General features: G+C 30.0%; 2 protein-coding genes across 4 annotated transcripts; both read left to right on the top strand.

Moving 5' to 3' along the window:
* Positions 1-316: 316 nt before the first annotated feature.
* Positions 317-8,943, top strand: LOC111032943 (chorion peroxidase-like). Of its 3 annotated transcripts, XM_022313435.1 has the most exons (15): positions 317-515; positions 1,283-1,406; positions 1,533-1,655; positions 1,784-1,958; positions 2,897-3,092; positions 3,959-4,147; positions 4,223-4,398; positions 5,281-5,467; positions 6,924-7,124; positions 7,197-7,329; positions 7,434-7,590; positions 7,753-7,980; positions 8,203-8,401; positions 8,475-8,577; positions 8,642-8,943. In XM_022313435.1, the coding sequence occupies exons 3-15, from the start codon at positions 1,624-1,626 to the stop codon at positions 8,730-8,732; spliced, it is 2,067 nt and encodes a 688-aa protein (XP_022169127.1). In that variant the 5' UTR covers positions 317-515; positions 1,283-1,406; positions 1,533-1,623; the 3' UTR covers positions 8,733-8,943. The 3 variants fall into 3 exon arrangements, with proteins under 3 accessions (XP_022169127.1, XP_022169128.1, XP_022169129.1); XM_022313436.1 differs by lacking the exon at positions 1,283-1,406; XM_022313437.1 differs by lacking the exons at positions 1,283-1,406; positions 1,533-1,655; positions 1,784-1,958 and having other exon boundaries at positions 318-515.
* Positions 8,944-9,420: 477 nt separating this feature from the next.
* Positions 9,421-11,511, top strand: LOC111032944. Its single transcript, XM_022313438.1, has 2 exons — positions 9,421-10,699; positions 10,910-11,511. Exons 1-2 carry the CDS (start codon positions 10,567-10,569, stop codon positions 11,098-11,100), a joined length of 324 nt encoding a protein of 107 aa, XP_022169130.1. The 5' UTR covers positions 9,421-10,566; the 3' UTR covers positions 11,101-11,511.
* The last annotated feature ends 3,797 nt before the right edge of the window (positions 11,512-15,308 follow it).

Raw genomic sequence — 15,308 nt, forward strand, 5'->3', positions numbered from 1 at the left:
CCAGCACCCCTCAGTTATGTTTGAAACTACAGAATCTTGCTGACCATGATGTCAATCATAGATTTATGATCAAAGATTTTACTACATATATTATATATTCATAGCGACTGCAGCGCTATCTATACTGAGTATACTAAATATATTATACATATAGTATTTACGCGTTTTTAATATGTATATTTCAAATATATATAAGAGTAAAAAACATAAGAATATGCATTAGCAACCATCAGGTTATTTAGTATGTTAAATTAAGAAAAATAGGATTGGGTAACACCGTAAAGCAAACCATTTCCCCTCGGTCCCCGGTGTAGGTTGAAATGTCAGCAACGCACTGCATAATTTAGGTAGGTATTAAACAACTTCCAGACTCCAGTAACCTGCCTTCAAAACTCTTCTGTTCATTCAGTTATAGTCCATGTGATAATTATTATGAACACAAAAACAAATGAATTGTTTATGAAACCAACTCAGATTCAAAACAACCAGAAAAATCAATGAAAATCATTCAAAATGTAAGTTCTACGTTCAAGGTGATCGAATAGACTATGTTATGCTTTTTTAATTTAGAAACCAAATACTGGTTTCATTTTAAGCTCTAGATAAAGTAAGACGAATTATTTTGTTACAATTAGTTATTTCCGACTATATTTGTATTTGTTCCTTATGTCCATGTTTCAATAACAATAAAGTAACTTGTAATTTATTGCATCTATTCAATGTTGGGAAATTGACGCATTCATTAGTTTAAGTTAAGTTAATTTTTTATTATTATTATTAACTGAAAGAGTACAAAGCATTAACTTTTAATCGACTGAGTTAATTTTAAATTTAAAGAAGTTTAAGTTGATATCAATTTCAATAACTATAATTTCAAATTTTCGTATACAATTTTATAAACACCTATGTTAATTATTACGGCTGTTGTACGTTTGTCGTTTATACAAATTAATACGCTACGTCACTGGTTATTATTTAAATCTTACCTATATGAAACGGAAACTTAATTTTTTTTTAACTAACTTAACTTTAATTATTATGTTAATATTAACGACTGGTCAACTACTAACTTATTTAAATTAATAGACAATTTTGAAGTAACTTTTAATTATTAACTTTATTTAAATTTTAATTGAACTTAACTGAGTTTAAAAATATCATTAACTTGCCCAGCCTTGCAATAAATTTACATAGAATGAATAATTCAATTTTTAATTTATTTTCTAAATAGTTTCTTATAAAACAGCAGTATCTAATCTACGTGTTAATACTATTCACTTAGATAGAAAATAAATATAAGCAAAACAACATTTCAACGTTATATGGGCGGGGATTAAGAGGAGTCAAAAAGACAAAAACCTATACACAGTTGATAGTTGGATCCGAGCCACAAAAAACGTGTTTCTGTAAGGACGATAAGTTTAATATTTTTATTGAAGTGTAGGCTGTAGATAAAATTATATCATTATACTCTCTTTCAAGAGCTTTACATATTTCTTTCTTTCACTAAATATTGAATTCATATTTTTTAGGGTGTAATTTTCATGCTAGATTTCAACTATCGTAAAGTAAAATCTTTTTTTAAAAGATAATTTTAACCAAAGAGAAAAATACCACAATACAATGAATATATTTTCTCAGAGCAATGAAACACAGTGAGTATTAAATTATATAATTAAACATCACTATACACATATTAAATATCATACAAATAGGTTTAAAAAATACTTTTACAAGATTTTGAATAACAGTAGATGCCTATTTATTATTTTTCTAATTTCAGATCGTTGTTAAAAAGCAGTCATTTTAATATTAAATGGAATAATAAAGTGCTCAAGTGGACTTTTAGTATAGTTTTATTTCTTTTATTGTTAGTAGGTGCTATTTATCTTGTGCACATTTTTACTAAGAATAAAATTCAACTGGAATCTAATGCATCTATAAAAGTACCTAATATAGTAAGTTATAATAATAAATAATATAGCTTCTATAAAATAACTAAAAACGTTATTTTTTATTTTAGAATCAAAATTTTAACTTGAAACGTTTATGTATAATAAACTAAAACTACATATTTGTTCAATTTATAATGAACGTTGTATTAAATGAGAAAACTCTCTGATAGAGCATAAATATGTAATCAAAATTGTATTTGAAAAAACCCTAAATAATGTGATTTTTTAAACAATGACAAAATAACTAATTATTATAATAAATTGTTATTTCACGTTTGAGTTAAACTTCTAACCCTCATACAAAATTAATGTTACTTTACTCTAAATTATGTGTTAATTTTAGGAAGATAAGCTTATGAAAAATCTTAAAAATAAAGATAAACTAAGAAGGATACAAATTTAAAAAATATGTATAGTATACAGCACACAAAGGCAAAATATATTGAATAAATCGTGTAGAAAATGCAATTATAAATATTTGTTTAAAATTTAATTTAATTTTTAAATTACAAAGTAATTTGCAGATAATCTTAATATTGTCAAAAACATTTATTAGTGCATAAACTTCTAGTTACTTTCATATTTTTGCAGTGATTATTTTGAAAAGTACTTACACTTTTTTTTTCTTTTGAACGCCCCCCTCCCCGCCACCCTAATGTACTAACTAGGTTCAATTTTCAACCAGAAACCATAATCGATGTAGAAGATCAAAATATTTTTTCTACAATAAAACATGTACCTATAGAGCATAAAAAACTCCGTTTGGAATCTAAAATGTGTATTAGTACATAAGTATGTAGATATATTATTTTTTTTACTTTGATACTGAAATTGACTAATTAAAAAAAATTATACCTCTGAAATAATATTATAAGTCTGTTATACTTCAATAATTAAGTCAATATTATTATTTAAATTTAAGTTTTATGCCATTATTACAGAAAAAAAACCCACTACACATAACGAGTATTGCAACAACCAACGGTGATTTCTTAAAAAAATGTGCTCCTATAGTTAAATGTGATCCAAACGCCAAATATAGAAGTGCAAATGGATCTTGTAATAATTTGGAAACACCTACGTGGGGTGCAGCAGCAACGCCATTTTTTCGGTTGCTTGATGCTAATTACAGTGATGGTAAGATACTAAATATTTTTTACTTTAAAATGTATAGAAATGTTCAAACAATTTGGAAACACTTTAACTAAGTTACTGGTTATACCTACATAAAGGCATATTATATATATAGACATATATCATATTATCGTTTATCAGACCTAATTTGTCAAATGACAGTTTCTAAACTTTTCGAACACCCTTTATAGTCACATAGTTAAGTAAATAAAATACTTACACACAAGTAAACAGTGTTAGTAATAAACAAATGTATTCATCAGTTCAAATTGTTTTTTGATTCAAACCCATTATTCTTAAACGGACAGCAATAAAATAAATGTAAACAATTATTATAATTTTGTTACTTTTGCTTATTAATTGCTCGTTACTTCGGCCTCTATTTGAGGATGGATTAGTCCGGTGGGACCCCTACGCGCTACCCCAGAGATAGTCTAAAGGCGTTTTCTATCCTACACCAGCTATGGACTAAATATCCCACACCCCTTACACAACTATTTTCTAGTTTTAAATGAGCTAGGTCTGTTAACTCTGTTGACAGAAGAATAAACATTAACATAAGGTTCCTTCGAAATCGTATTGGTGATCCTACTGCTGACCATTCGCTCCTGCCTCTTAAGTATCAACTTTCGCGTCCCTCCACGTCCAACCTGTTCTATTGCTCCATTTTCTATTCCTGAGCGCTCTACTAATTACAATCGAAATAATCCAATTGACTAATTAATGACACCCTAAGTTATAATCTGTTTACCTAGTTCAGTTTCACTTCCCTTCAACTCATACTGTTTGTATACCTATCCCTGTACTTTGGGCCAAGCCCGTATGTAATGAATAAATAAAATGTCACATATTAATTTATATTAATGTAGGCTATTACGCATTCCGATTACAAACAAATGGAAGTGCATTACCTGGGGAAAGGATGATAAATGTTAAGGTCTTTCTGAGCCATGAAACATATCGCGTTGACGGAAATAATGCACTTTTATTTCCATTTTCACAATCAATAGCCCATGACATATCGGGTTTGCCCAATGATATCATACTAGACAAGACTGGTAAGTTAATATTTTACAACCAAGTTTATTTTTTATAGTCATATCTAGTATAACTTTATCAAACGCATAATTTAGACCATTCAGTAAATTGTTGTTCGGCTGAAATTATAAAAAAGAAATATGCACAATGTCATTTGACTATGGAATCACCCGACGATCCTGTTTATAGTGCTTTTAATACAACTTGTACGAGTGCATTCCGAGCTTTTACATCAAGGAATTACGACTGTCCGTTATACCCCACAACGTTTGTAAGTAAAATTTTTATGATTTTCATAATATTACATAATCAGTCTAATTTAAAAAAAAAATGTAAAATAAGCAAAATATGCCTATATTTTCTAAAGTTATAATTAAAATTTAAAAAAAGAATATTTGTTTGCACTAATATACAGTTAACTTAATATTATATTACAACTTCATTATTATTGCATAAATTATTATTTCAACTTTTTTTTATTATTATTGAGTTAAGGCTCCGACATCTATGGTCATTAGCCCGGAGGTTTTTTAGTTTGTTATAAATATGGAGGAAGGTATGGTCGGTTAGGTGTTCTGTACATGTGGAGAGGATTCGTCACTAAAATCCTGGTGGTCACATATTTTGGAACTAGTGACACCGGTTGATGCTTGACGGTCAAGCCTTGACCTCAGAACACGTTTGTGACTGAGGCTAATGAACGCACCACAAGAGGTCTCTTAATTATTTTATATTGACAACTGTTTCTTATAAAAAATATTATATTACGCCTATTAAATAAACTAAATTACATTAGCAAAAGCAAATTATATAGGTAATTAATATTTTAATAAACCATGCAAATAATTCAAATTAATTAAATTATTTTTTACCAATAAATTACATATTATGTTATTGAGTACAATTATTTGTTTACCCAATTAGTCAGTTTATTTGTTCAAGAATATTTACATATATAAATATAATATACTTAATATGTAATAATATTATTAAATGGAATTTAAGGCCTCTATATCTCTATAGGCATTTAGTGTAAATGTGCTTTTAACCCAATAGTCTTAACTCTTAATCATCCGGTGCTAGACGTTCTATTTTAAATTATTCATACACTACAGTTATACTAATAACTAATAACTATATTTAAATATGACAGATCAATGCCAATTCACATTTCATCGACGCGTCTGAGGTGTACGGATCAAATGAAACTTATGCACTGCGCCTTAGAACTATGGATGGTGGAAAACTGAATTTCTCGATTAGTGACAATGGTCAAATGTTCTGTCCATTTTTAGAGAAGCCAAAAGACCCATCAATTGGATATATTAAATATGATACAGGTTGTAATTTATTATTAAAATTATCAGCTCTGACGTATTACAATACAAACCAACTAACTTACTTACCGTGGAACGGTGTGAATATAAAATAGACATACCGGGGTGTAAATATACAAATAGGCTATCGCTTAAAATAAATCTACACATTTTGAAACTACAAATTCATGAACATTTAAATCATTTTTGTAATAAAAAATGGATAACATTTATAAAAATTAAGAGAACATCGTAACCGCATTTATACCTACCAATATTTAAAAATGCTCATAATTCACTTAAAAATTAAAATATCTCAAATAAAAAACAGGGAACACAGATAATATTCTTATATTTAAGTTTGATAATAGATCTATTCACTCTAATATTTAGTTTCAAACTAACATCACAAAATTTGAACTGCTGAACGTTCATTTTCATATATTATGCGTTCGTAGAACAAAGACAACACATAGGGCATGACGTCCTCTTAATACCTAATGTTTGAACTCTTCTTTGATTCAAGTATTTTTTAAAGTTATGTTATGGTCATTCATTACCTTTTAGAACAGTAAAAATTCAATTTTCAACTTTGAATGTGGTTTCAGATAAAAAAATGACCTATAATTGGTACAATAAAAAGGTATAAAAAGGATAAAAGTAAAAAATTTCCAGTAATATTCTTCATAATAAGAACACTTCGAACATTTTATTATTACCTAAATGATCATTTTTTAAATATTTATACTAAATTTAATATATTTATAGCATTTCAAATTATCAAATTTTTTTACTCTATTTTATTATTGAAAACACTTAGGCTCAGTCGAAAGCTCAGCTCTAAATTTTAATAGTAGATCTCCCATAAGTAGTTCTTATAGACTTTTAAAAATATTAAAAATACATAAGCATAAAAAAAATGTCGTCCGTATATATTTTAAGTAGTATTATGCTACTAGATATTTTTCCTGATGAAATTGAGGAGTCATAGATATTATGTTTATGGGTGAAATGGAAAAATATTTAGTCACACTACGGTTTGTTAGAAAATAAATTAAATGTTTTTAGTTACTATCATTGATTTGCTTTTCTATGGCTCAAAATTGATTTTCTTGCACAAAAACATGCTCAATGATTTATCATTGAATGTAAATTTAACACAAAATACTTAACAGTGACTTACTCAGTGACGAGGTGCAATCGAAACCTACTGTACAGCAGAGCAGTAAAGTTATCTATTCGAGCACTTTTTCAGAAACAAAATGTATTATTAACATTTTTTTAAGTGGTTTACAAAAGACTTTTCAAATTACAAATTGTTTTCAGTCTTCAATTAATCACCATGTACTCGGTCTTTGATAACTGCTTTACTGTATAGTCGTGAAAGTTGTATCTGTTCTACTTTAACATTGGTTAACTGCAGCCTATAGAAACCACGACCTTAACTTTAAGTAAACTAGGTAGTAGATATTTTTTACAGGAGATCCAAACAATGGGAATCAAAATTTAGGAATCACTTCAATGCAAACCTTATTCTTAAGGTTTCATAATTATGTCGCTTCAAAACTCTCGTCTTTAAATCCATTTTGGTCCGATGAAATTATTTATCAAGAGTCACGAAGAATTGTCATTGCAACTATTCAACGCATCGCATATGAAGATTTGTTACCAATCATTATAGGTGCATAAACTTTTAAAATTATATTTTTAAGAATGTTGGTGTTAAAATATATCATTGTGTAAATTTTTTTAGGAGACGATTTCCAGGAAATATATGGATTAAATGAACCAAATATCTATGATCCTAGTATAAATCCCTCGACGTCTCAAGAATTTTCAACTGCTGCTTATCGAGTCCTACATGCAATTATACCGGTTCAGATAAAGTATATAATAAAATAACATTAATAACTAGCAATACATTTTAAATTCTTGTTTATTTTGAATATAAAATTGACCAAGCAATTAATTTTGAGTTTTGAAATGTAAGTTTTATGAACAAAAATTACGAAATAGAAAACTCGTTGAAAATCACCGATTGGATGAGAAACCCAAGCAAATTACCAATTGATAATAATTTCGATAAATTGTTAAAAGGGTTTATAGAGACTCCAGGTCGAATGGTTCAACCTTCTTACAATTTCTACGTAAGTTTGTAGTTAAATTATAATGATACATAATATTATTTCATGTTTTGTATTTTATTGAATTATTCAGATATCGAATTGTATGCTGTTATACCTAACATTCCTATATAATATAAATTCCTTGACATCAAATATATTTGTATTTAATTTATAATTTTTTAGATATCCAACTTCATGTTCCCTGAATATAACAATACTCTATTAACAGGATTTGAATACCTCGATGATGCTTCAATTTATTCACCTAATTTTGTTGGTGTTGATTTACTAGCAAGTGATATTTTAAGGGGCCGTGATGTGGGCCTTCAACCATACAATCAGGTCAGGCATTTATGCGGATATCCGTTGGCCCAAAATTTTGATGATTTAGTGGATCTCATACACATAAAAGTAGAGTATATTTTCAAAAAATTAGAATAGTAATATTTCAACATTATATATTTTAACCTTGGTACTAACATATTTATGTACTTTATTATAGTTAAATTTATACTTACTGTTATAAATTAACATTTATTCCATAAAGGTAGCATAAAAAATAATAATAAAATTCTACTATGTTAAACAATTTAAAACTGCATAAAAAATTATATTTTTTACTTTTTATTTCAGGCTATAGCCCAATTAAAACAACTGTATAACTCAGTGAATGATATCGACTTAATAGTAGGTCTTTTATTGGAAAAACGCAGTGACGGTGCAATTGTAGGTCCGACAACCCAGTGTTTAATTGCTGACGGTTTTTATCGATACAAAGCTGGTGATCGCTTTTTCTACGATGTACAAGGAAAACCTGGTAGCTTCACCGACGGTAAATAAATATACAATATAATTAATACCTACTAAGTATTATACATTTATGAAAAATGTTAATCATTTATTAGACCAACTGAAAGTGATTAAGACAATTACTCTCGGCCATGTCATATGTGCCACTTCAAACATAGACCATGTACAAAAGGATATATTTAAGACAGTCGATCACAAGTAATAATACAATTATTATTATAATTTACCACCTAATTTTGAAAAATGTTTGGTGTGTGTTTAGTTTATTTCCTACACTCAAACGGAAATGTGACAAGGAGTTCCATTTGGACTTCAAAGCCTGGAATGAATCAAATGGTCAACCGGAGTTGTGAATTGATCGATTTAAGATAGATAATTGTTGTATTTATAAAAACGGAACATTGTCGCAGACTGAAAATACCGAGATTACGTCAAATAAACGAGGAAAATATTTACATGCCACCGTATTTTTCAGGAAAATAATTATCTGGACTAGATTTCTTGTAGGGAAAGATATTTCAAAAGAATGATATAATAAAGGAATAATATTTTCAACGATTAATATATTCTTGGAATGAAATTTTTCTAAACAGTATTAAATAAGGAATATATAAAACAGAACATTTTTTTCTGCTGCTCAAAACACGTTTGACTGTGGGCACCCAGGTCCCCCTTTCCATTTTTTTTCTATAATTTATTTAACTCGTTGATATTTGTTATTTTCCATTTTTAATCAGCTGAGTGTTTGGTTTTTTAGTATAAAGATCTGGAGATTACAGACTGCATTCTTCAGTGCGTGTTCCAACTAAATACAATTTTATATAATTTTTTTTTTTGGTTTTGAAAATGTGTGAAAGGCACCCATGCGCCCCTTCCATTTTTTTTATCAACTAACTTTTGTAATTGTTTTATATACATATTTTAAACTTTATAGTTTATTCAATAAATTATATATACAATATTCTATAATATGTACTCTAATAATATTATATTATATAGATTATAGACATACTTGGGTCAATGAAAACTGTACTAAAATGCGTTAAGTACTTTTCAAGATATGTGATTACCTACATACAAAAAAAAGGCTTCAATTTTATAATATATATAGTCATATAGATAATATTGAAAAGGTACTATGATCTATGGGTACATTACTATCATAATCAAATGTTAATAGCCCCTGATTATATAGGTTTACAAATTACAAGATAATATGCTGTCATAAATACAATGTGATATTAATGTTTTTATTAAATATAATAGGTATTACCAATGGTCAATATAACAACACTATCACTGTCAAGAAAAATACTATGTTTGCTGGCTTATTGCAGAATTTCATTTGAAAACCAACGTACTATTAAAATCTTAAAAAAAAGTATTTAGAATTTTGACAAATGTATCATTAAATGACATTAAATTATACTATGTACTTGTATTTCACACTTTATAAACCAGGCAGGTATCTACTAGTATATTGTGTGGCAAGTGCGATAAGTGAACTTTTTCAGTTGTAGACTGAAGTGTAATGATATACTGTGTATATAATCAAATATGAGAGTATGCAAATATTATCAATTCAATCTACCGACTACAGTAGTAATAATAACAATATAAATATAAAATATAAAATCTTAGGCCGACAAACAGCCTCTGCTCAGAATCGTTTTTCGTATACTATGATATTATATTGGAGATGTTATTGATACTGTTTCAATCTGAAAAAACGACGCTTTACATATTCAAATTGATTTCTAGTGTAACATTATTGACGTTCACCTTCAATGGCGCAAATTCCATAATTATTTTTACTGAAAAAAATCAAATTTTTAGTTATAACATAATAAAAAATAAAAATATACCTAACTCATTAAAATAATTACCAGACATAATTTTTTCATGGGTGGTCTTTATAAAATTCAGTTTCTAAATCTTTATCAAATTTGAATTTATGTATACTACTGTCTGGTAGGGAAGTAGATTTCAGGAATATTATTGCCCGCGTATGTCAAACATAGCTTCATAAGGAAATTACTTAATTCCGTGATGTAAACTTCTGTTTTTTATAAATTGAACGAATTTAAGTCCCTCGCTATATTTATTAATTTTATTATCTGTTAACCAGGTGGCAAGCGTATTTTCTAAGTGCTATCTGAACATTTCAACAGAGCTCTGACCTTGTGAATGCCGTGGCTTGACTTGTACGATTTTCAGTTCTTTCCATACTACCATAACTCTTCAATCACCTTGTTAACAAATTCTGTACCGTTATCACTCTATAAGATGCGTGGAGCTCTAAATGTAGTAAAAATATCAAGTAATACATAGGCAACTTATTCTGCACGTCTGTATGATAGTTCTGCATGTCTGGTTTAAGTAAAACATACTTCGTTAAGTGATCTTGATAAACTAAAATATATCGATAATTTCCATCAGGTTGAGGTTGTATACTTGTATGTCAATCGAATCTACTTGACAACTAAATTCATTTCTGAAAAATGATTATCAACTAGTCCTTTTTTCACAGCTGTAATGGGACAGCCGTCGCACGACACAAAACGGTCCTTTTCGGAACCAAAAATCACACAGCATTCAAGAGACATAACACCGAAGAGACTTCGAAGCGATCTTACAACCCCTTTACCTATCCCACGCATTCAACAAGTAGTATTAAGTATAGGAAGGGCTGTGACGTTTCAAACTACACCCTTACCATAATTATTGGTCCTAAGGTCAATTTATTTCTATTTACCTGACTAAAATTTTAAGTGCTGTATATAATATTATATTCTAAATACATATTATATTATTAAAATGTGTTTAAAAAGTTTATTATTATTATTAATACAACTAAAGGTAATCCTCTAGGGTTGGAATAGTTAACTTAATAAAATATTAAATATAGCACGACCAACATTTAAAAATTTATATGGCTGTCTTAAAAAAAGAGGCTAATAATTTGGAACTTTTATATGCAAAAAGCTACTTAAATATGGAAGGTAAAAGGAGAAAAAATATGGACTTACAATTAGACGAAAGAATTAAAAAACATTAATAGAGTATGAAATAGATAGTGATTTAGTCAAATGCTTAAAAAATAGCTATTATTCAAAAATTAGAATAAGGTTATGTTTATGTACATAAATGTTTATTAGTAATGTATGTTATTAGTATTATATGTTTATATGTAATGTGATCGACAAATGTATTATTATGTGAATTTTTTATAATAATTGTAATAACTAATAAGGTTTAAAAATGAGTACCCTATTATGTAATGTGATTGATAAATGTATCATTATTAAATGAGTTATTTATAATAATAAGCTTTTAAACACGGCAGTAAAAAATACTGTCAGTTCTTAGCCTTGAAAAGTGTGAAGGGAAGTTTAAATATAATAAAATAGTTAATATATACCTATTAGCACAAATTAAGTATACAATACATTTATATACATTATATATAGCATCAAAATTTTATAATCAGGTAAATAGAAATAAATTGACCGCAAATGTCCTGACCGCATCGGTGTCGACATCGGGCCCTAATACTGCCCCAATAATACGACAAACCACACCAGCAGTAAACATACCTGCGCCGCCGTGCGACAACTCATAGTCTACTAGGCGGTAAGGGACACCGCTTATATACCGGGCATTTCTACTTCATCGAACCAGCAGCTTGCTGTACCCAATTCTAACCGCTCCAGCTCCATACCCACCAAAACAAAACTTAATATCCTACAAGAGTATATGTCAAACCTATTCTATCATACGCAGGTCCAGTATGTGGACCACTAATATCACAAGCAAACTGGCACAAACTAGAACCCGTCCAAAACATCGGTCTCCGCATCATCACCTCATCCCCACGGTTTGTGGCAAACATTACTGCCAACGACAGCTACCAGTCCAACCACAAAACGCATAAAACCACGACCCTTCTTATGGGCTAACTCAAAATAACCAAATCGAACATCACAACTCACCCAACTTATCATAGGCAAACGCCTTACACGAGTATATGGGCACTACTTCGCCGTCATACAAGCAATGCAATTCAATTAATCGATACAGCCTTCAATCAACATCCAAACCATCAACACCTCTCCAAGAAACCGAAGACTTAGACACTCTAAGACCCGGAGATCAACCCGATACAGCTTACGTATGAGCATACAAGCATCCTGAACGTTCGACGGCATTACCCGAGTGGGAAGCATTGAACCAGTAGAAATCAGCCGACCAATCCGGATCCACGATTCGTGATCAGTACAAATCGAGCAGCAGAAGTAAGTAGTAACCGCCGATATCGTACAACAGTCATACCGCGGTCGCAGACCAAGTACGAACAAGTGACCAAGACCCCCTTGTACGACGATCGACGAATGATCACCCGACCGGATGAGCCCCTTGCTCCGAGCGGCGACCATATTCTCGTCAGTTGCAAATCGCAACCGTTCGGCACACGCTAAGGGCTCCACCGAGTGACGCACAATCGAGCGCGGCCGACCGAAGATTCAACGACGCCAGGAGTCGTGTCAACTGTGAGGAGCAATACAGCAAAGCTGCTAGAGATACATAGGGTCCAGGAAGGAGGACAGCCTCGCGCTGAGCTTGGACGATCCTGTGATCCTACGCAAGCCAACTCTCCTCCTCCCCCCCTCCGGCCACTATCTAAAGTGGCCCGAGTTTGTTCCACCACACAGTAGCCGCTCCTTTAAGTTATACGCGCTGCCGCAGTGCAACTCCGTCCCTATTATTATACAATCGCGAACACACAACATTCCCTAAAAAGGATCGGACGTAATAGTTTCAATCGTCAATTCGCCGCATCGGCCCGTCCGCTTCTTTAAGCCTGGCCGATACACCCGTAGCACTAGCTGTCCCTATCATTTGTAATTAATTAACCATGCGGAAAATAAAGAGTACCTATACCAGTTGTAAACCAACGTCCGCCGGTCCATAGCGACCGTGCCATTTCACAGTTTTACCTTTTCTTTGACATACCTAATTCACATAAATTTAAATATATCATTAAACACTCCCTATAGTAATATTTTTATATTTTGCATTCAGTTCATGTTTTATTCGGTTTCAAACTCCATGTCCAATTTGCAAATGCATGTCATAAATTATTTTATACAACTAGCTCTTCGTAATAGGCATTTGATAGTATTTGAATCAGTTACAGGTACAATTAATGCATCAGTGTTACTTACATTCATCATATCATAGAGTTTCAATAATTTATAATCCTTTGGCTTTAGTTTTGCTCAACTTTTTAACCGATTGACTTCTTCTAATTAATACTACATTATATTTTACATACTTAAAAATATATTATTTGAATTTTTTTCACTCAAAAACAACATTACATTTTTCATAAAATTTCATATCAACTATTTTAAATATTAACAAAAATTAAAGTTTTAAGAAAATTAAAAATAATAATATACAGGCTATCCATTAAATGGTGACAATGGCGTAATTTCAACTGATTGGAAATTCTGTATTGTATATCCGGTCTAGGTTGTCGCGGCAATAAGCTATTAGTCTATTAATTATTATCTTTACTACAATATTATTACATTTATACATATATCGAAATCATATACGTACAGAATCAGCTGTGACAATATCTACAGTAATTAGTTAGATACTGTCGTAGAGAGGGGGCTAGGTAAATTGAGTCCGAGATAAGTTTGGTACATTTTGAAAGCGGTAAATTGAGTCCCGGGAAAAAGCAGGTAGTAGGTAAGTCGAGTCCCGGGAAAAAAATGCGAATAAGTAAATATTATTTATATAAGGATATAATATTTAGATTTATATAGATTACAAATATTACAAATACAAATTAACCAAAAAAATAAAAAATAAATGCCTTGGTAAAAACTTCATGGATATTGATTTAATAAACTAAAATCGGGTTATAACATTAAGACCTGTTTTTCCCTGGGACTCAATTTACCAAGTCCGGTAGAGAGAATGAAATCGATAATCGTTGTCGTTGTAACAATCAAGAAAAATTATACTTTGTACAGCTATACAGACGCTGAGTCGCGATAAACTAACATTTTCCACAAACAATTAAGCAATAAAAAATATTATATTATTTATCAATATCTTATCTACTAATGTAGGTAATTAATTACTTATTAATAAAATAACAATATATAGTGGGTGACTTATAGATTTTTTATTTATCATACCAACAAGAGAATCCTCAGCTGCATAAAATCGAACTACATCTAAATTATTTATAACTTGGAGGTAATTTGAGTTAACTAAATGTTCCATATTATTCAAACGTTTATTTATTTTATAATTTCCTGAAGAGGCAATTATAAAAATAAATGTATTAAAATGACAACTATTTCACAAATAAATGGTTTACCTCGAAGTACCCAAATGTTTGTACTGTTATCACACAACAAATTAACAATATTGTTTATTTATATAAGCTAAAAGAAAATTAGTGTGATAGATAGGTACCCACTCTAATAAGTTTATCTAACATTTTAGTGCACTAGTAAAAATATTTTAGTGTGCCACCGTTCAAAAATACGGCTTTTGCTCCTGCACTATTAGTTGAACTAAAACATGATGTTTTAGTGTACTAATATGATTGGTGTGCCAATGTAGAATTCAAAAATAGACCCCCTGTACAGAATTCCCAGATATTGTATTACAATGCTCGGGCAATGTAACCAAATTAAAAGATTTGCCAAAAGATGACGAGCATTGTGCACAATGCCCGAATTATACACTTTCGTCTTTTCACCGTAACATAATATATACCTAATGATATAAAATAACGGATATTCAATTAATTAATTTAAGGTCAACGTGTTTTCTAGCCGTTTATCTATTCTAAGATAGTAGATTGTTAACTTCTCACGTGGATTTTTATGTATATTTGAATA

The sequence above is a fragment of the Myzus persicae genome, unplaced genomic scaffold (genome assembly GCF_001856785.1).
Source record: "Myzus persicae strain clone G006 unplaced genomic scaffold, MPER_G0061.0, whole genome shotgun sequence".
Lineage (NCBI taxonomy): Eukaryota > Metazoa > Arthropoda > Insecta > Hemiptera > Aphididae > Myzus > Myzus persicae.